This window comes from Lethenteron reissneri, chromosome 26, assembly GCF_015708825.2.
Source record: "Lethenteron reissneri isolate LAM-NWPU_2019-01 chromosome 26, ASM1570882v1, whole genome shotgun sequence".
Classification (NCBI taxonomy): Eukaryota; Metazoa; Chordata; class Hyperoartia; order Petromyzontiformes; family Petromyzontidae; genus Lethenteron; species Lethenteron reissneri.
The window spans coordinates 25,218,105-25,240,319 of NC_083804.1; the positions used below are offsets into that span (position 1 = coordinate 25,218,105).

The 22,215-nt window shown below is 44.2% G+C and overlaps 1 protein-coding gene across 2 annotated transcripts; it reads right to left on the reverse strand.

The window, feature by feature from the left end:
* Positions 1-38: 38 nt before the first annotated feature.
* On the reverse strand, positions 39-21,769 carry LOC133347928 (centriolar coiled-coil protein of 110 kDa-like). Of its 2 annotated transcripts, XM_061560684.1 has the most exons (9): positions 21,274-21,761; positions 19,324-20,823; positions 11,784-11,884; positions 9,093-9,237; positions 7,672-7,796; positions 5,455-5,571; positions 4,390-4,485; positions 3,348-3,464; positions 39-3,216 (listed from the first exon to the last, which is right to left on the reverse strand). In XM_061560684.1, exons 1-9 carry the CDS (start codon positions 21,371-21,373, stop codon positions 3,142-3,144), a joined length of 2,376 nt encoding a protein of 791 aa, XP_061416668.1. In that variant the 5' UTR covers positions 21,374-21,761; the 3' UTR covers positions 39-3,141. The 2 variants fall into 2 exon arrangements, 1 of the variants encoding a protein (XP_061416668.1); XR_009755758.1 differs by lacking the exons at positions 39-3,216; positions 3,348-3,464; positions 4,390-4,485; positions 5,455-5,571 and having other exon boundaries at positions 7,725-7,796; positions 8,809-9,237; positions 21,274-21,769.
* Between the last annotated feature and the right edge of the window lie 446 nt (positions 21,770-22,215).

Here is a 22,215-nt window from a genome sequence, read left to right on the forward strand (position 1 = left end):
TTACTTTGTAAAATCCATACAATATAAATGCAGTCCCGTTTTTAAAATGGCTAAACTTGTCAGCTAACAATGCTTACAAAGATATGCACTCTACAATGTAAATTGCTTAATGTACAATACATACACGTTAAAGATATCAGCATCATTCTTGTCGCTTAAAGTCTTTCAACAATTGTGTTAAATGTTAAAATAACGTGCTACTCGACAGAGAAAGCTATAATACAATTTGCTAAGTAATTATACTTAGCATAAATAAATAAGTTTCAAAAGCGTTATTTTAATTTTTTTACAGACAATTAAAAAGTGTATACACACCTGTACCCTCTTTTTAATGTGATCTGTGCAAATAATATTGCAGCAGACATGAACATCGCCGTCATCTGGAGTGTTATGGACGGCATTGGCCAGCAGGGGTCGTAATAATAAAGATAACACTGTGTAACAAAAACAATTTTGTTCCTGGGTAGTGTTATTTCCTAATTGCCTTTGCCTCAAAATTACAGAAAATGGGTATTATTCCCCACAAACTTTCGTGACCAGGACAGTGATATTTTAAAATGTACCTATTTTAAATGAGAAAACGTGTGCATTTGTGTCATTCCTTCACATAAAATCGTGTTACATAGTATATAATTTGAAGTTCTAACGTGCCGCACAGTATGTACTCACTCTCAGAGAACAACAGACCCACAGAGGCGCGAGGAGCCACAGAGAGCCGGCACCACCAATATTTCCCCGAGCTTTGTGGCCCTGTTCAGGTGTTTTTAGCCAATCAATGAGTGTTTACATCTGTGGAATATAACCGCAGCACCCGGAGAAAACGTACGCGTGCAAGGGGGCAAGACTCTATCCCATACAGACGGAATAGGTGGGGTCCACATTTTTCAGTCCTGCCTTCTGGCAAGTCAGGGTTATGGGTTTTCGACACCCACGGAAAGGGAGTTTTACAACCTTCGTGTAATCCACCAACCCTCACTGCCTCCACAATGCTGGATTACAGTTGACCACTTCCTGACTACATGTACTTAGCGCGAAACGTTTTGGTTATTCCAGCTGCAGTTATATGATAAGAGTTTGTAATGTTATGCTGGCTTCAAATATAACTTACTAAATTGTTCGCAAAAAAATAATACAGTACAAAAAAAACATCTTGACTTAAAGATTTCGTTACTGCACGAAATCATATTCTTTGGGTCTTTCGGTAAAGTCACGTAGATATAACAATAAAATAATAAAAATGAAAATAAAGTGAATAAAAGAAGAAAATGATCACGACGTTTCGATCGCAACACAAGCAATCGGCATCAGGTGATCGTCATCAGATTGCAATCGTCATCAGGTGATCGTCATCAGATTGCAATCGTCATCAGGTGATCGTCATCAGGTGATGACGATTGCTTGTGTTGCGATCAAAACGTCGTGATAATTTTATTATTTTTATTCACTTTATTTTCACTTTATTTAATTTGTATTCTAGATTTGACTGCAAGGATTCATACTCTTAGGTTTTTTCGGTAAAGTCACGTGGGTAAATTTTTTTGAATTAATAAAAGTAAAATAAAACAAATAAAAAAATTCACGACGTTTCGGAAGCAACACAAGCCTCCGTCTTCAGGTGGAACCGTCACAGCCACGACAGCTGTATCAAGTAAATGAGAGATCACAAGAAAAACTACCCCGTATATATAATGGTTGAGGGGGGAAGGGCCAGGAACGGCACACTTTTTTATTAATATGCTAAGGTGAGGCTTAAGACCAAGAGTAGACTGCATAACAAAGGACTGAGCCTTTGTTATGGAGAGGGGCGGTTTGTAACTAACACATGGCAAACATGACAAAAGTGTGAAAAAAGAAAAGCAAGTAAAAAACTAAAACTGGTGAAACAACAAACTGGCTGTCTATCAATGACCTGTAATAGTTGTCTGTGACGGTTCCACCTGAAGACGGAGGCTTGTGTTGCTTCCGAAACGTCGTGAATTTTTTAATTTGTTTTACTTTACTTTTATTAATTTCAAATGTTTTACCTACGTGACTTTACCGAAAAAACCTAAGAGTATTAATTTGTATTATTTTATTGTTCTATCTACATGACTTTACCGAAAGACCCAAATAATAAAAATAAAAACATGTTGCCCTTTTCAATACATGTTGTTAGTAATAGTGATAAATAGGTGACAATTGACCTTGATGCAACATTATTTCTGCACGTGTCTATGGTAACTATAAGCTTGTGTCATTTTAACACACGTAACCCGCGCTCTGCACGAGGGATGCGTTCTGAGCAAAAGTCCGTGCAGAGCAATGCAGTGCAGTGGACCCAGTTTTACAGAGTAGTGGACAAGGTGTTATGTTCCAGACTCCTCCAAGATTCCACGTTCTCACTTGTAACTCACTAATGCACATACAACATTCAAACAAGGAATGAAATACTGTATAATTATGCAACGTAAAATAACATGAATCTATACATGAGTTGTGTATTCACCAATACAGGTAGCTATATAACAGGGGTACAATGCCACGTGCTCCCGTACTCAACAATGGACTGCGGAGAGCTGCTTCATTTCTTCCATTATCTCGAAAGCGTTTCGGCTAATCTTTTGTTGCATTGATCTCTCCTCACTTAAATATGGTCAAAAAGCCCAAAAAGTATACCAGTAACGAGAGCAGACTGCACTACAAATCTTGTTCAGGCATAATTTTTCATGAACTGAAACTTTTCCAGATAAAGGAGGGAGAAGTGAGGCAGTCCTCCATGGTCCATCGTTAGGTGCGGGAACGTGTGGCGTTGTTTTTTCCGAACTCAACGGCTCCCTGTGCACAGCCAAATCAGTACACAGCTGCTCAGAATCCACGTGGAGAGGAGTGTGAATTGCGTGCAGAGTGTGGGACTAGCACGGTGTGCGAACCCCGCTCCTCAACCCATGTGGATGCAGACCGCACCGCGTGCTTTGCGAATTTTTGGTCGTAAAAAAAACGAGTATTTGAGAATACGTGCCGAAAGAACCCGTGCAGAGCAAGGCTAATGTGTATTTCATGTTAAAAGTGTCCTAAAAATTGACGATAAGAAAAATATGAAATTGATCTAAGATTATTTAAGGTTAATTAACTCGATGGCACAATGGGAAATGGGAAATCCCATTACGTATGGTGTAGCTTCAGTTTCAGAGGTCGGCTTGACACAGACTTGGTTCCATGTGTGACCATCCCTTTTTCCTAAAAGCAAAATCACAAGCACGTGTAGAAACCAGTTACGCATCGCAAAACTCAACACATAGTAAGAGCAGCAGCAGGAATGTGTTATATTTGTGATTCTCGCTTCTTAATGCATGCTGCATTGTATTTACCGCTGTCCGTAATCCCTTTGCTTGCTGCACTTCTTTATCTGTTTTCAGAATGACCATTCTTTGCCCCGGTGAGAGCACAAAGAAAATGTTGTGAATCTCATCCAAAGCTCCTTGAATCTAAAACAAAACATATAATGTACATAAAGTGACGCCATATTTACTCAGATTAGCAACTTAAATTAAATATCCTTACAAAACTGTTCTTGTTTTACACCTGTATTGTTAGCAGATGTTTTTACTGACATTGAGTGTGCTTTGTATTCGTGATAGAAGAATGTTATACTATTTACTGTGCACCGTCAGTATGCAACAGTCCTACCCCAGCACCTCCGATTGGCACGGCTGGCTATGTACGGTGCGAAAGAAGTTTAACATAGTAAATACAACCACCAACCAGCACGCAAAGTGTATAATGCCACATTGTAAATGACAGCATCACTTGGAATATTCAAAATATGACATGTGTATAATATCTATTGAGAACACTATGTACTCGGATATGCAATATAAAAATGTTCAATATTGCTTTGCTGTATTAACTACAGGATACCATTCTCTGAAGTGTAAATGGAAACATGTAACATGTTGGTCCCTGTTCTAACAATTCAAATCCCTTTGCTACTTGCTGCCTATCGAAACGACGATGGCTGTCCTTTATATTTTATGAATATTCCCTACCGGGGTTAAGTAAAGGTGCAGTCTTGCAATTATTTGCTCAGCACCACTGGCAGTAGGATGTTCACTCATGGGAGCTCTGGAGACCCCTTTCAGAGGATATACATCTGTAACTTGGCCTAATCTTCTATGCTGGGTGAATTTATTTGCATTTAAAATACTCAACATAAAGGTTGCTGACAAACAATGTTACATCAAAATGGTAGAGGACATTGATCAACATTCTGTTTATCTGCGCACAATTAACAGCTGCACTAACTAGGTTGAAAATCTTGATTTTGTCTGTGGAAAAGGTGGCGACCCTTAATGATGAACACGTGAGACTCACGCGTACCCAGAGCAGTACAAGTGTAGTGGTGGCCTTTACCTGTTTTAAGAGTCTCGTGCGGAATGCCGAGTCACTCGGTCCCAGACACTTTGTACTCGAGTCTCCCTGAATAGACAGTGCCAGCTGTCTGGTGTCCTGTGTGCAAAAGAATAAGATATAACAATGACAACCACACGTTCCTGTGTTTCATTATCAGAAACAGTATGAAATGGAATGCAATAAAAAACAATATAAAAAGATAATGTGGTTTTACATTTCATGTTGCCTTACTACAGCTGTAATTTGTGTTTGTATTAGCTTTATTGATATGCAACAATCACTATTTGCAGGGAATATACACAGTGCCCCTAGCGTGGCCAGGTGGCTCAGCGGTGGAGGGAGTGGCTCCCTATCGCAAGGTTGCAAGTTCAATCCCCATCATCCCTCCCTACCGGGTCAGTAAAATAAGTTCCATTTTGTGGGGCAAGTCAACAGTGGTTGTACCAAGCACAGACTGACCCCCCCCCCCCCCCCCCCCCCCACCGTAGGTAAAAGTGCCGCCCTGCAACAGCTCACTTACACCACTGCTAGCGGAAGGGCCTCCACTCGAGTGAACCCTACAGGATATTTTGGTCTACTCCTCCATGGTCATCAGATGTGTTGAAAAGGGCGGGAATACCCACACTTTACCCCACCTCATGCGACCTGCCGATTGGCTAACTGTGGTGAACCCATCGATACTGCTGGGTAGACAGAGGCGGCAGGGGAAAATTAAGAAACTCGCACCATTGTTGGAACTGCCTTGCTGGCCTGTGAATATGGAATGTGATTTCATGACTGATTCATTCTGATAATTAATATTTAGCATCATTCACGCAAAATGCATCTCAAAGCGGGAAACCACATACAAGCGGGAAGCCAGCTAGAACCTGCAATTACCCAAGCTCAATGCTCCTACATTGTGACGTTTGATAATGTTTATACCATGTGGGAGGAAACCGTATAGATGCAAATTGACACACTTGCGGCGCTGTGCTGCCATACCATGGCCAGACGGGAGATGGCGACGAATTCGTGTGATTCACGAACCCGTCGAGTGAGAGACTGAGAGCAGCGAGGAGTCACCTTGATTATGCGCACAAGGCGCTGCACCTTCTCCGTGCGCAGGAGCCTGCGCGTCAGGAACCCCTTGACGACAGCGGAGACTCTGTTTGATCTCTTCTGCACGTCGAGCAGGTTGGCCTGGAACACATCCACACGCAGCATTTCTTGGAGCAAAATAAATACGCAGACAAGACGCCTCCTTTACATATGTCACTCCACACTTTTTCAAAAGTGTTTTTATCCATCAGCCACACAGCCATCTCGGAGTGCTTAATTCAAGCGGCATTTGTTTAATTCAAACAAACTGTAAACTGGTTTGGACATTCAGTACCAGGATCAGGCTTGCTTAAACCAATGCTGGTGAACTGCCACGTGTTTATTTGGTACAATATATAAGGGTTACTCTTTGGTTCTTTCGGTAAAGTCACGTAGATAGAAAAATAATAGATCACGACGTTTCGATCGCAACACAAGCAATCGTCATCATCAGGTGGGAAAACCACTGCAAGGAAAAACTGCTGACCGCGTTCGCGAACACAAGGCAGATCTGAAACACGGTAGGACCAATACCTCTGCCGTTACTGATCATTGTTTTAACGCTGTGGGCTCACACGAAATTGACTTTTCCAAGACGAAGGTACTCTGCAAACCCACCGGCTATGATCAGAGATTTGTTCATGAAGCCATCCAGATATATAAACACAGACACAACTTCAACCGAAAGGATGGGTACAAACTGAGCAATCATTGGAAGGACGTTATTAACCAGGTAAAGTCTTAACTGACTGTTGTGTTTCCATCCGACCTGCCTATGTCAGCTGTTATTTCCGACTCTCTGTGTGTCTTTCTCTCTCTCTCTCTCTGTGTGCATCTCTCTCCGATCTCTACTCCAGTGACCCGGGGCTGCTGTGGAGTCCACTTTCTGCCCCGCTTCCTCCCCCACCTTCTCTCTCCCCCCTACTGCCGAGGCCTATATAACCTCGTGCCACGGCAGATCTCTCGCCTACTTCAGCAGTTTTTTATTACTCTTTGGTTCTTTCGGTAAAGTCACGTAGGTGAAATATATATATAAGAATAAAAAAAAATAGAAATAACTAAATTAAATCACGACGTTTCGGAAACAACACAAGCTTCCGTCATCAGGTGGGACAACCACAGCAAGAAACTAAAATTACTGTAGTGGGCAAAGAGAGCTGTTTGTGCCAAGCAATTATATAAGGTAAGAGGGGGGGAGGAGCCAGGGAGGAGAGATGCAGGGGGCGGGGGGGTGGAGTAGGGGGGGTGTGGAGTAGGGGGGGTGTGGAGTAGGGGGGGGTGTGGAGTAGGGGGGGGGAGGCTCCTGTTGAGACACGGCTGGTGAGACACAATGTCGGAGCTGGGCAATGAGCGGGCCTGGGGGGGGGGGGGGGTAACGTGCTGCAGAAACTGGGAATACGGGAATGGAAGCAAGCTATAAAAAAACAATTAAGATTTTACCTGGTTAATAACATCCTTCCAATGATTACTCAATTTGAATCCATCTTCTCAGTTGAAATTACGTCTGTGTTTGTATATATATTTTTTCTTGCTGTGGTTGTCCCACCTGATGACGATTGCTTGTGTTGCGATCGAAACGTCGTGATCTATTATTTTTCTACCTACGTGACTTTACCGAAAGAACCAAAGAGTATGGATTCCTGCAGTCACGAAAGATGAAAATAGATGTGTGCTGTGAATGTGAGACTGTGAATTCTGAAAGATTCTGCCAAATCCATTTGGTTATTTTACTCTGAATTGATTAACTCTGGTTCCTTGTGTTTATGTGATTTATTTTGTAATTTTGGGGACCCGGGTCACTCTTGCATATGAGACTCTCTTGGTCATTTTAGTTCTTACCTGGTTAAACAAATATAACTTAAATTTTATTCCAAACTTAAAGTGTGGATGAAACTGGAGTGCTCAACATGGGTGGAGGAATCAACAATTACATTAACCAAAACAATTACCATGGTAGTAGCGACAGAAGGGTGATAAGGAGGTGACTGACCACCGATGAGGAGGGGACTTGAGTGCATATCAGTGAGCCCTGGATCATCAATCAACCCGACTGCTTTGCGTTTAATTCTGCCAAGTGCAGTAAGGTAGGAACTGGGTGCTCCACCCCAGATATGACAGCAGCGTTCCCACTGCGGTGAAATTACTTTGGAGAGCTGTAATTGATCTGAGTTAAAAAAAGGCTTCATGCTAACCCAGACTCACCGCCGCTGTCGCCCTCGGTCTTCTGCAGTGGCTGCGCATCAAGAGGCCCAACACTGAACTGCTCCTTGTGAGGAGGACACCCGTGGTCTGGGAAGCAGCCGAACACGACCGGACAGCCCCGTCACCTGTTAAAAACGCGGACATACACCTCTGCTAAATCTCACAGGTTTCCTTCTGTAGATGAGCAATGTGTAATCAGCTGCAACGATGTGGCATATGCAGAGCCCTTTAGCAATCCACTGATGAATTAAGGCCTCCCCATGCCGGTCACTGCAACATTGCGTATTACAATTCATGGTGTAGTAGCAATGTTAGTGATGTAACTGGCCGGGTGGCTCAGCGGTCGAGTGAGCGGCTCACAATCGGAAGGTTGTAAGTTTCAATGCTAGTTAGGGGTTCACTCAGCCCATTATCATCCCTATGCTGTCGATAACATGAATATCACTTTGTGGAGATGTCAACGGTGGTCGTTCTGTGGGTAAAATCGCCCCTGCCACAGGAATTAGGAATTGCCACCGCTGACTTAGGGCAGTGAACATGAGATGAGCACCACCTCGCTGCTCATTTGAGCAGGAAATCACCTTTGACTTTTAATGGAAATAAATTTGTTAGCCAAACAGTGCTTCTGAAAAAGTCCCTCGTACTCAAGTACTTACATGGGCATTTAAAGAGTGTAATTAGATTCTAGTTTACTAGAAATATAACATTAGAAGAGAGTAGCAACTTTGGCTTCATGATACTGAACAAAGCAGTGAAAACACGATGAGTAACTTCATCTCAAATTCAGCTTACTTAGTTAATTGAAACCATTTGACCTCAGGGCCATTGTCTTTGTGGTCCAAATAAATAATTTACTCCATTATATAATTTTAAAAACGTAGACTGAACTATGTTCCAATGCTTTTCAGCTCTTGTGCAGAATCATAAGAAGACTCATCAGTCACTGGGTCATGACAGCTGCGTACAATGATAACTGCATTTTTTATGCCATACAATTTGTGTTGCTCGCAGAAAGGACGAGATTGTGAGGTGTGGTGGCCATTATGAACTCCTATCTCAAAACATTTACTGTATATTATTGCAATTTATTTTGCAATATTCAGACCCAAATATAGAAATATAAAGAGTTTGTCTTACCACACACGCCATACTCTCTCCTGACTATTAAGTAATATTTCACGCATTCATTCAATCCAAAAGAGCTTGCATGAAGTGAGTGGTTCCAGAGCACTGCTCTCCAAATTACATTGCAATTTTAACAGCATTGTCAATGGTCCATGTTCATTCGTTCCAAACAGGCGCTGTAAAGCAGAGCTGTGTTAACGATGAGAGTGATGTGAGAGTGATGTGAGAGTGATGTGAGAGTGATGTGAGAGTGATGTGAGAGTGATGTGAGAGTGATGTGATATAAGTGTTCCTACTGCGATCGCTCAGGTGTGCGCAGTGCGGTGATGAATGTTTTCCGTTTTCATTCTTCTGCTTGGAGAATGAACCATTGTCTGCGAACCCACTCAGTTTTTGAAAAGCCCATTGCTCTTGCAACTTGCTATCCTTTTGATCATATTTCTGTAACAAGAAAGAATAACAGGCATGTTAGTTTGTGATAGTATGTGAGTGCAACTCTGCAATGGTGCGAGCATTCTCGTGATACCAAATGTTTTGTTCAAATGTCACTGGGAACTGCTCAAGTTCCACATTTATTTGCAAGTTGGTATCAGCAAGTATTACTTTTAATGTTGTTTGCAAGAGTAACCTAGGTCACCAATATGACAAAAGCAATGAAATCAAATAAAATTATAGACAACAGTGAAACAAATAGAAATCGGAGCAATAATAATTACATGACAGAAGATATTAAAACGGTGGACAAACATACACAAATATATAATACATTTCCTCTTACGAAAATTAACTCGGATAAATTACTTGTACAAACCGTTCATAGTACACTTAGGTTAAGAAACAGCACGGTATCAGTGTGATTATTACACTGGTATGTAAATAGACAATGATGTATATCAAATACAACTGCAAAATCGACAGCTTTGCATTACATTTTCATTGTATGGAAGAGTAAGCGATGATTTTAATCGATGGAATTCCAGGTGTTTGGGTATTATCAAAGAATGAGTGAGAGCCAGGGAAAGTTAGGGCTTGTTGGACTATGCCCCGGTTGGATTGGAGTATCTCTAATACTTATCATCTATCAACCTGACCACACACGTGTTCGTGTTGTAATACATTGGCTGTGCTTGTGATATAACGTGGCACGTGTGGTACCATGCAAATCTGCACCAAACACAGAACATTTTGAATGAGCGGCCCCAACTGAGCCATTGGCACAGCGAGACAACAACTCCCATGGTGGAGAGAAACATCACTGAGCAGCAGCTGATTAGTACATTCCAAACACTCTACCGTGCCGCTCATGCACACATGAGCAATGTTTGTCTTCTCAACTGACATTTCACTTTCGCAATTCAGAGTGCTGCAGTGATGGGCATGCTAGTCATAGAGGCAACAGTTGGTAAGGTTCCATCATTTCAAATCATGGCACATCTCTCATTCCAATGGCTGGGTAGAGTTTTCTGTGGAGTATATATTTAAGATACCCCTGATGTAATTCCTTGCATTCGCAGTAATTTTCAAAAGTTTCACCAAGCTATGTTATTCTCTCACTACAATAACTTTTACAAGGCACACCCTGCATTTGCTTTTTTGCTTCATAAAACGAACTTGAGCCAATAAAGTAAATATACCTAAACGTGATATATGTTAGGCAGTACATCAGACCAACTGGAGTATTCTATCTTTCTATGCCCCACGTTATCAATAACATGCCCTGACCACGTAATCTGCATGAAATGGTGGGGCCATCGTCCAGCAGTGGATTGATAAAAGGCCTGTACATTTACATTAGAGTTTTAAATGAAAATCTGTAAACCGGTAACCATTTTCAGAATTGGTTACCGCTTCCAAAAGTCAGAAACCGGTAACCGTTTCCCGTGGATTCTTAGAAATGAGTGCAAAGAATTGTGGCTCACGAATATACAAACCACATTTTCCCTTGTTTCTTAGTCAAAACCTAAAGCTACTGCCTTACAATGGATTATTTGCACACGCCACTGTTGGTGGAAGAGCCTCCATAATTGGGAGCTTGAGAATGTATTTCTTCTTCTTTAATGCTGCCTAACGGCGTGTGCGACTTCACGATGATATTGGTCCCGGTCTAGCACGGCGTGTAGAGTTTGTGCTGTTGTTAATTGTAGCCATGTTTTGATGTTACTGAGCCATGTCGTTTTTGGCCGTCCTGGTCGTTTTTTCCCTTCGATTTTTCCTTCCAGGATTTGCTTTAATAGCTGGTATTTGTGGTCGTTTCGGGCAATGTGGCCTAGGTAGTAACACTTCCTGCTAATGATGGTCTTCAGCAGTTGCCTGTCAGTGCCCATATCTTGCAGAACTTGTGTATTGGTGGTTTTGGCTGTCCATGGGATTTTCAGCATTCTTCGATACAGCCACATCTCGAAAGCTTCGAGCCTTTTTGTTGCTGTTGTTGTCAGTGTCCACGTCTCTACTCCGTACAGCAAAATTGACCAGATGTAACATTTCAGTGTGCGCAGTTTCAGTGATGTACTCAAGTTGCGGTCTGCAAGGAGTGTTTTCCATTTAATAAATGCTTGCCTTGCTTGTTCAATTCTGCTCTTGATTTCGAGAATGTATTTGGTCTACTCTTCCAGGCTGACCAGACATTTGGGCATATCCACACTTTGTCGCACCACGCGCGACCTGCCGATCGACTGTAGTTGGACCCATTTACACTATTGGGTGGACAGAGGCGGGGTGTGATTTGAGAAACCTGCTCCGTTGTTTCTACTGGCATGCCAGGCGAATGAATGGAACCGGCGATCTCCGGATTTTGTCAGGGCAGTGCGCTCGTCATTACATCACTGTGGCAGGTCCTTTTGATTATCAGTGAAAAGGGTAGAAATGTTTGTTAATAGCAAGACATGGCTATACGTGCCTCAAAGCAGTAACTGGTTTTTACAGTTGTTTCAAATGCAGTTAGCAGTATGGCAATACAAGCAATGTTGAGAACCCCAATGCGCATGTACCTGCACTGGCTTGTCTGCAACGGGATTGTGATGCAGGGCATGCCAATCCCTCAGCTGCCGCTGTTTCTCCTTAAATGCCACGATGTGAATGCCTCTCTCATCTGTGTGGGAGCAAGAGCAGCGAGGGTGCATTACCGACTGCGTAAATTCAGCGCAAAAATCACTTTCAACACACGCGATGCTGTCCCACACTCTGAGTGTATGAGCCATTCAGGCCCGTACGACAACACGTAATTATGTGCGCAGAGTCTTTGTTGTTTTATGTGGAAGTGTGTGAAGATGAGGGAATTCATTGGAACTTTGTAAAATAAAGGCCATAGATCTTGACTTAAAGCTTCATGCTTTTGGGTCTTTCGGTAAAGTCACGTAGATAGGTTCAAAGAAAATAATAAAACTATCAAAAAAACAACGAAGTTTCGATCGCAACACAAGTGGTCGTCTTCATGAAAAAAAGGAAGACGACCGCTTGTGTTGCGATCGAAACGTCGTAGTTTTTTGTTATTTTTTTATTATTTTCTTTGAACCTATCTACGTGACTTTACCGAAAGACCCAAGAATATGAAGGCCATAGAGCAATGAAATCGGTATATGTGCAGGTCCTGGGTGGATTGTTCCATTGCAAGATGAGGAAAGGTAGCAGTGGCTTGGGGAGGCCTTCATCCAGCAGAGAATTAATAATGGCTCATGTTGATGATGTAATGCTCGATAGACATTATCAATGTATAACTGCGGCGCAGTATACCACTGCGACTTGACATATAGCCCTCCTGATCCTGAATATATAAACATGTGAGTGTATATTTTTAGTGCGCCTTGTTGAAACATTCTTTGGCCTTTGCTTTTTCAGCAACCCCTGGAAACGTCATCTCAGCCCTCTTGTGAAATAATATTTTAAAAAACACACACTGGAGTGTCGAGCATAGAGGGGCCATTGTCAGCGTAGGTGTGTGTCAGCTTGCTTTCGTGTCCACTCGCCTACTTGCCAGTCTATTTGTCCACGAATATTCTGTCTGGGAATTTGTCTTTATTATTGATATTATCTACGAAATGGAATAATGTTAAAACGCAAGGGTTGCCGCAGGTTACTCATTTGGGATTCTGCAGAGCAATCATCACCCCCTGTTGGCAGCTTAATGCCCAGTTTGCAAGCAAGGTGCTGAGTCACCTCGTATCACAGAGATAGCTGCCACTGAGGATGCCCTTTTAATGGTGTTTGAGATGAGATGCAATGTAATTTGTCCTGAGACGTCTGCGCGTATAGGAAGGCACCGTATCAAAAACAAATCATGATCGTTGTTATTATTAGCCACGGTCAATCCACTGTTGGATGAAGACCTCCCCAAGCCACCACCACCTCACATGATTTTACAATGCAATAATCCACTCAGTACTTGCACACAAAACTGATTTCATTGCTCCATCTCCTCAGTGTTAGATCTTCTCGGACGCTTTCCATTCCTTGACTATCACTCGGTGATTACTCTTGCCCATCGGCCACCATCCCTTGTAACCGTGTCATCTCCTGTCCAAGACAAATAATATAATCTACATAATTAAAAAATGTTATGATCAACAGAATATAGTTATTCTTTTTTTCAAAATAAAGACGTTAATTACATAATTGTTTCAAAATCATGGTGATTAACGAACAATATATAGAACGGAAACTGAAAAATGTGCAAAGAAATATGGAAAGATGCAGGTGTGGAATTACATTGATATAGAGAAAGAGGAACACATGGATTAGACAACATTCACAGGCCAAGGATATTATCCAAACGCTTAAGTACAGCGAGTGGGCTTGGTCAGCACACATTGCGGCTGGAAGGGACGATGGATAATGGTCAAGAGTAATGTCGGAGTCGTAGCCAAGTAAAGGAATGCATGTGAAAAGGCATCTACCGAAGAGATGGTGAAATCAGCTCGTATGCAGGTCCTAGATGAATTGGAATTGTTACATCGCAAGATTTGCCGGAGGCCTTTATCCAGCAGTGGATTGACCATGGTTGCTGCTGATATAAATAATGTACTGTACAGTATAACCCTTTGTCAAATTACTGCTGGATGAAGGCCTCCACGTGCTGCTTAGTCGTGGGAGTTGTCTGGTCATATTCCACGACATGGATCACTGTGGATGGGTGAATTAGAGGGTGCGGTATTCTGGCATCAGCACTAGAGAAATAGGGTCATCAGGTAGAGCGTTGGCCCCACTAGCGCCTTGTGTGCCATACTGATCTTAAAATGTGCCCACGAACAACATTTACACCAACAGTCTACACTCCACAGCATATAGCCAGCTGCGTATTTAGCCTATGTTTGTGTGTGTGTATATATACATACAGTATATACATATTGTCATTTTATCTGACCAAACAAACCCTGTTAACACTGTTGTCATAATCAGTTAATGTCCCATTTGTTGTCATGTGATTGGTTTTTAACTAAGGGGTTCAGAGCTCAAGCAACTGTTGGTATTGCCACATGGAGAGGTGACATCTGGCAACCAGTGGACATGTGACACTTCTCACAATGCCAATCAGATGCCTCCCAATCAATTAAAGGATGCTCTTCTCCCGTTTAGAGCCCTGGGACAATGGCGGAAATTCTAAATTCCTATGGTGGATTCTAGATTTCCTATGGTGAAGGCATCAGAAAACCTTCATCCAGCAGTGGATTGACGCCATAAACATATCAAGGACTGACTTGACTGCGGTGTGTGTATATATAGCCTTGCATAGAACAACCGCTGTGGCCCCCCCACTAACAAGTACTAATTTTAATCACCCCGGAGGGATGATGACCTGAGCTGACCACCGGAACTCTCCCACCATTGCAGACTGCGCTATAAGCCGCGGTGTCACGCAGACTGTTGTTTGACAGAGGTGACGACACGAGACTAACGCGACTCATCGCATTTCTTGTTGAAGCCACCTTCTCTATTTGTTCCTCGGCATCAACACTCGCTGCTAAGGAGATCGGAAAACCCCACGACGAGTTTGTAAGTGATGCAATCTTGGCAACAGACTCGTGACAAATGGGATGAGTCCAAACAAACAGGGTTCACCCCTTACGTGGCTCGGCAGCGTCACCGCTCACTCGCATAGCAGCGCGCGTGCTGTTGTTGTTAGCCAATGTGGGACGAGCTATTTGAACAGCAACAACAACAACAACGCGTGCGTGACAGTCAACACACGCGATATCCAAGCCTTGCGATCGTCACGTCACGTATGATAGATGCAGTGGTTCGGCATCCAAAACGTTTTGGCGCCTTGTTACGTCACATTTGTTTTGCCTGTTACCGTGGGTTGGAGCGATGGCGCAGTGGTGAGCACACTGTGCTATGCTCGAATGACCCATAGCGCAGGGGTCCTCAAACTACGGCCCGCGGGCCACATGCGGCCCGCCGAGGACATTTATCCGGCCCGCCGGGTGTTTTTGCCGCCGCTGCCTGTCTGTTACTTTTTTTCTACATGAGAAGGACGGTCATTGGTGGAAGAGGGAGAGGGGGCGGAGTTCCCCCCAATCAGACTGCATTGATGGGCAGTGCAGTCTGTATGTCTCTGTGTGGGCAAAGTTATTGCTGGTATATTGTTTTTGTAGCGCTGTATATATATTGGTATTTTACTAATATCAATTTTGACTCCCTAGGAAACAATGATGTCAAGAAAGAGAAAAATTTACTCGGAGTGTAGGATATTCAAAGAACAGTGGACTTATGATTACTTTTTCATGCAGTACAAGGAAAGAGCTGTGTGTCTAATATGCCAGAATATAGTGTCTGTGTTCAAAGAATACAATTTACGTCGACACTATGAAACTCAACATAAAGATAAATATGATTGTTTGGTCGGAGAAGTGAGAAAAGATAAAATATTAAAACTGAAAAATACATTAACAACTCAGCAAAATACTTTTGTGAAGCAGAAGAAGCTAATAGCGTGCACTGGCAGACCATTCGTGGAGGGAGAATTTGTTAAAGAATGCCTTCTTTCTGTTGCCAAAGAGATGTGTCCAGAGAAGGCCGATTTATTTAGTACAGTGAGTCTTTCAGGACCTACAATTACACGGAGTATTGAAGAAATGGGAGACAATTTGCATCAGCATTTGCAAAACTCCACAAAAAAACTTTCCTATTTTTCCTTGGCACTCGACGAAAGCAATGATGTTCGTGATTCTGCACAACTTCTAATTTTTATTCGTGGGACAAATGACTATTTCGAAGTCACAGAAGAGCTTGCTGCACTGCAAAGCATCAAAGGAACAACTACAGGAGAGGATATCTTTCGATTTAAAGCTTTCGTGACTGCAGGGATTAATCTTCTTGGTTCTTTCGGTAAAGGAGTCATGTTTGCATAGACCGCAAACATGACTCCTTGCAAAAAGGTGTCAGTTTTGTTGCCAGATAGAAGGGTAAAGAACCAATTATCATATTTTTACTGGCAAATGAGGTCCCCATAGTGTAGATGCTTGCCCCGAGCTCTCATACTCTGATGGTGCATTGTCCTTGAGTTGTGCGCCTTTTGGCGTCATCTGGTCCAACCCATATGAGACTAGGCTCGAAGGAAAGCTGTCTCGGGTGTGGACCAATCAACTTCAAGGACAGTGCACATTATCAGAGTTATGTTCTTTTGTTTGTATTATGACTGCAGGTATTGCGGTCTATGCAAACATGACTCCTTGCAAAAAGGTGTCAGTTTTGTTGCCAGATAGAAGGGTAAAGAACCAATTATCTTTCGGTAAAGTCACATAGAAGGGAAGTAATAAAATAATAAAAGTAAAACATAATAAAATAATTCTCACGACGTTTCGGCCACAACGCAAGCAGCCGTCCTCAGGTGAAAACCAGGTCTGTTGGGGAGACAGCGTCTGAATGAAACAGCACACGAGCTTGGAGCATATATAAGCTGGGTTGGAAACGGGGGAAAGAGTGCCTTGACAAAATAATTTAATAATAGTACTACATATGCAGCACGGGCATATGTAGTACTAATCACATTCCTGCATTTCCCATAAATATGCAAAATTCCTCTTGATATGCAAATTCTTTTGTCAGGGCGCTCTTTCCCCCGTTTCCAACCCAGCTTATATATGCTCCAAGCTCGTGTGCTGTTTCATTCAGACGCTGTCTCCCCAACAGACCTGGTTTTCACCTGAGGACGGCTGCTTGCGTTGTGGCCGAAACGTCGTGAGAATTATTTTATTATATTTTATTTTTTATTATTTTATTACTTCCCTTCTACGTGATTTTACCGAAAGAACCAAGAAGAGAGGATATCTATGAAAAGGTTTGCCAAACTGTGAATGGTTTGGAGCTGAACTGGGCTAAACTAGCCAGTGTGACAACTGATGGTGCTCCTAGCATGGTGGGGTCTAAGAAAGGAGTAATTGCTCGCATTAACCAAGAGATGGACAAACATAACCATTCTCATCCAATAGCCATACACTGCCTCATCCACCAACAACCGCTGTGTAGTAAATCACTGAAGTGGGACTCTGTTATGAAATTTGTGGTATCTTGTGTAAACTTCATTAGAGGTCATGCACTAAACCACAGACAATTTCAGGAATTTCTGTCTGAGCTAAATGTTGACTATGAAGATGTTCTGTATCACACAGAAGTCCGTTGGCTGAGTCGAGGGAGAGTTTTAAAACGTTTCTATGACTTACTTCCACAGATTACAGCTTTTCTGCTTTAAAAAAACAAAGAAGTACCAGAGCTCAATGATGCAGAATGGAAATGGCACCTTGCCTTTCTGACAGATGTAACAGAGCTACTCAACAGTTTCAATGTGCACCTTCAAGGAAAGGGGAAGCTCATCTGTGATATGCAATCACATGTCAAAGCATTTGAAGTAAAATTAGGCCTCCTCATCAAACAAGTGAAGGAGGAAAACTTCTGCCATCTCCCCACAACTAAAAATCTGTTAGCGGAAAAACCATTGGTTGCAATTCCCAAACAAAACATGTGTGGATTCACTGGAAAAATTGCAAAAGGAGTTCCAATTTGGATTTAAAGAGCTTCATCTCCATGAACAGGACATACAGCTTTTCCGTAACCCATTTTCTATTGACATTGAAAATGTGGATACAATTTACCAAATGGAACTGGCTGAACTGCAGAATTTTGACTCTCTGAAAGACGCATTCAAGTCAAGCAGCCTTCATAATTTCTATGCATCTCTCCCCTCTGAGACATATCCTCATCTCAGGAACCATGCACTCAAAATGGCAACCATCTTTGGCAGCACTTATGTCTGTGAACAGACTTTTTCCAGAATGAAACATTTGAAATCTCCAACCAGATTTAGACTAACGGATGCACACTTGCATCACTTGTTACGACTAGCAGTGACAAATATGGAACCGGACATTGACCATCTCATTAGCCAAAAGCAGGCCCATAGTTCCCATTGAAATACTGGCAAGTTTGTTGATTTAACTTTACTGGAAAGTTTGTTGATTTAACTTTACTTGTTTTTCATTTTAAATATTGTATTTGTTCTCGTTTTGTTTCTTCACTTCAAAATAAGATATATGCAGTGTGCATAGGAATTTGTTCATAGTTTTTTTTTTTAACTATAGTCCGGCCCTCCAACGGTCTGAGGGACAGTGAACTGGCCCCCTGTTTAAAAAGTTTGAGGACCCCTGCCATAGCGTGATTCTCGATCATGGCTAACATCAGGGGCGAGGGATATCTCAACCGTTCCTGGGCGCTCCCTTGACCAAATCCACACTGACCAGTGTGGTGAAGTAATAATGGTGAAATAAGCACTATGGCTAACAGGGTAAATAATGACAGCCCTTTGCTAGATAAAACACTATACTTTCGTTAATAACGCTGTGGCTTTAAGATATATATATATACGAGGAAATGTGTTAAGCCATGGCCCATCTTCATTTACGTGTCCGAAGAAGGAGCATTGCCAGAAAAGTCGCCCATTATATTTTTTTCTTTTAAGGTCACTGTTCTTTAAAGGTGTGGAGTTTTTTTCGTAAGTATATATTCACAGTTTACTTGTGCTGAACCACTCTTATTGTCAGGGTTGGCTATGTACGGCGCGGAAGAAGTTCAACATACATGCGTACTCCTAATAAGGCGGTGTGGCTAACGGGATAAACCCTTTATTGTTTATTTAGAGGAACGGATACGAGAAGGCGAATTGTCTGCTATTCTATTGCATTGTTTATTCCTCTGGACCGGTGTTCATGGCAAACGTGGTGAGGCTCGGATTTGTGCTGTTGCACCACTGCCAACGTCAGCACTTTAACGTTTGTGAATTGACTTTGTACTCCATCACACAAAATCACCAATTGCGTCATGGAAAATATAAGTAACAATATTAATAAGCAGACTATACGCCGCTGTCACAGATTAAAGATGCGTCAAATAATAAGTATTCCATCAGCCACAGGGTCTTCTGGGAGTACACAATTTCAGCAGCAATGGTTCAGCACAAACTCTGGATCGGTTTCGACATTCAGTGCATCACCGGTAGAGTGAACGGGTCAGTTGGGTCCAACTCGCCTAGAGAGCACTCACCAGGGGCAGCGCCTTTCTCCTCCCTCCTACAGGCTGGGGTCGCCATGGATAGCACACGCTGGAACGTTCCGTTTCTTACACAGCCCCGCTGCTCTGTCGATTCCACTGCAGGATCAGCCGCTCCGTGTGGAACAAAGGCCACCGCGTCTGTGGCGTGTTTGGAACATTGTTGCCACAGCGGAGAAGGGGTCTGCACTTCATATGACCTGTTCAGTGCGTGGGAATTCTGGGTGGAAGCTTTGGGCTTGAGCTGGCTCGTAACATTCAACAGAGTGCTTTGAACTTTTGACTGGAAATGGCTTTCGAACGGTGATGTTCCTTGCAAATATCTAACTGGCCCACGAACATACTCCCGCTGTAGAAGCCATGGGTTTCGTCCTACTGTCACGGCATCCTTTTGACCGCACGAAGCCTCGGCAGCCGCAGGACCGCTGCCTCTTGAATGGGCGAACGCGTCTTTGTCAAGAGCCGCGTAGTGGCAGAGCCACGCGTCCTCCACTCTCCTCCTCGTCGCCTTGCTCCCGCCAGCCCCGCCCGGGAACTCGTGCTCCCCCCGGTACACCTCGTCCAGCGCGGGACCCGACGTCGATGCGGCGCGGCTAATGGCCCTCCCGTCCTCCACGGTAAACTCGCGGATGTTGAGGCTGTTCTGGCGGCCGGCGAAGCTCGGCAGATCCTGAACTTTGCTGTCGGCCTTGAGAGGCAGGCTGACGGAGCGCGATCGGACGCGGTGACGGGACAGCAGAGGGCTGCCTCCGCTGGGCTCGGGCATGGGCAGACTGCTCGACAGCTCGTGCAGGGAGCCGTCCGCGGGATCCGGCTTCGCCGGCGAGGTGAGCAAGCGGTCCCTCGCACCGCAGCTGTGCGGAGTCGACGGGAATGCATTGCCCGGGCATACCATGGAAACCGTTTCTCTGGGACCATTAAAAGCCTCTTGTTGACTTGTCAAGACGTTGAAGGGCACTTTGGAGCGTTTGCCGACGTTAATTTGGTCGCCAGTTGGAACGGAGCCAGCGCCGCTCCCCTCCCACGCCCTCCCGCGTCGCCCGACCGCTGCGGCCGAGAGCAGCGCGTCGTTCTCTTTGTCCGAAAGCGTTTCGCCGGGCGCGCATCTCGAGGTGCCGCTCTTCGCGGACTTCGCCTCCGGGTCTTCTCTCCGAGTCCTCGCTCCAGTGTCAGGCGGAGAGGCGTGGGGCGCAACGTCGCTTGGTGACTCCCACCTCTGCTCTTTCTCCCGGCACAGTCTCTGCGAGAGCCTCTTGTGTTTGTCCACGACCGACGACGCTACCCAGGCGGTGTCGGGCAGCAGCGAGATAATTTGTCTCTTCTTCTCGAGCGTGATCCCGTGGCACGGCTGGGACAGCCTCTCTCCCTGCTGCTGCTGCTGGCATCTCTGCTTCACCTGCGGGCCGTGCACGAGCGACGCGTGTCCATCCCCTACAGACACTGCGCGTGCCGCTGCTGTTGTCGGTTTCTGTTCGTCTCTCGCGTAAGATTCGCCTGCAAATCGTGAGAATTTTGTTTTATATCCTCTCACTTTTTTTTGGAATATTTTTTACCGAACACAAGCTTACAGGAAAATGCTAGATAATGATGTAATTCATACAAGAAAAATAACATTTGCCTGTTTTTGTTTACGTGCATGTAAATCGAACGCTGCACACAGGATCAGTACACGAAATATTGGTTTTAAAATAACTGTTTTATTTTAATTCAATCGATAACGCTTTTACAAAACTCGAATGTTATCTAAAAGCAAAGCATATACCGCATTAGCATACACACCGCAAACAACACCACCCACACTGAGATCATTCGCGCCACCCCATTGTTTCAAATATTATTTTTCATTGAAATCAAGAGAACAGAGCGCCACCACTTTTCGTAATCGGGTCGCACTCTGCTGCTGCTGCCGCCGCCGCCTTCTGGCTGACATCTCACCGAAGTTACCTGGATGATGGTGGTGCTGCTGCTGCATGGCTCGGTTAGCGGAGCAGGAATGCAGCGCGACGTTATTGTGCACGGCACTCGCTGCCTCCTCTACGGTCATCAGTCACGCCCACTCGCTCCGCACGAGACTGCTGCCTCCGTTCGCGCGCGACGCTCGGACCCCCCCCCCCCATCTCTCTCTCGTCACCCGCGTCTCCACGGCCATTGGGGCGACTTGGCCAGGCCGCCCTCTCAGCCACCCGCACTGGCGCCGCCGCTGCTGCTGTTGGCGTTGCGCGTTCGCGCCGCTCGTTGTGTTCGGCGTCGCGGCATGAAACGCGATCTCGTTCCGCGTCCCGGCCACTTGTTGAGCGGCTCTGATCCCAGTGAGCCGCTCAGTCTCTGGGCTCGCACAAAAAGGGCGGGCGGGCGGGCGAGCGGTTGTGCCCTCTGTACCAAACGCGGCCGCTCAGTGGGATTATCCATATCACAATCGGGAGCGAATCTTTGGTGGAAAACGCTGAACAATTTGTTCTTTTTGGAAACAATGGCTCGGCGTTGGATGTTTGTGTATTATGATTTCATTCACGTGGTTATTTAGTCCTATTATTTAATCGGTCTTGTTTGTTATTGGCATTCGCTGGCACGCCATGCAATAACAGCCAAAGCGTTATGTAATGCACTGCAACGCCACACAGAAAGTCTGAAAAAGACCCGGACACTACGTGTCACTGTCGTGAAATGTGTTGTGAAATATTCTTCTCGGGACAGAGTGATCAGCACACAGTGATACGTGCGATGCTGCATTGCGAACCGAAATCTCTCAGTTCAATTCCAGGCCTTAGTTCACCATCAGGGGCGAGTGATATCTGATTCAGACGTGCCCCCCCCCCCCATCCTTCAACCCAACACTGAAAAGCGGTGGTGAATTATGGTCAAGCAACCCTCATGATTGCCACGGCT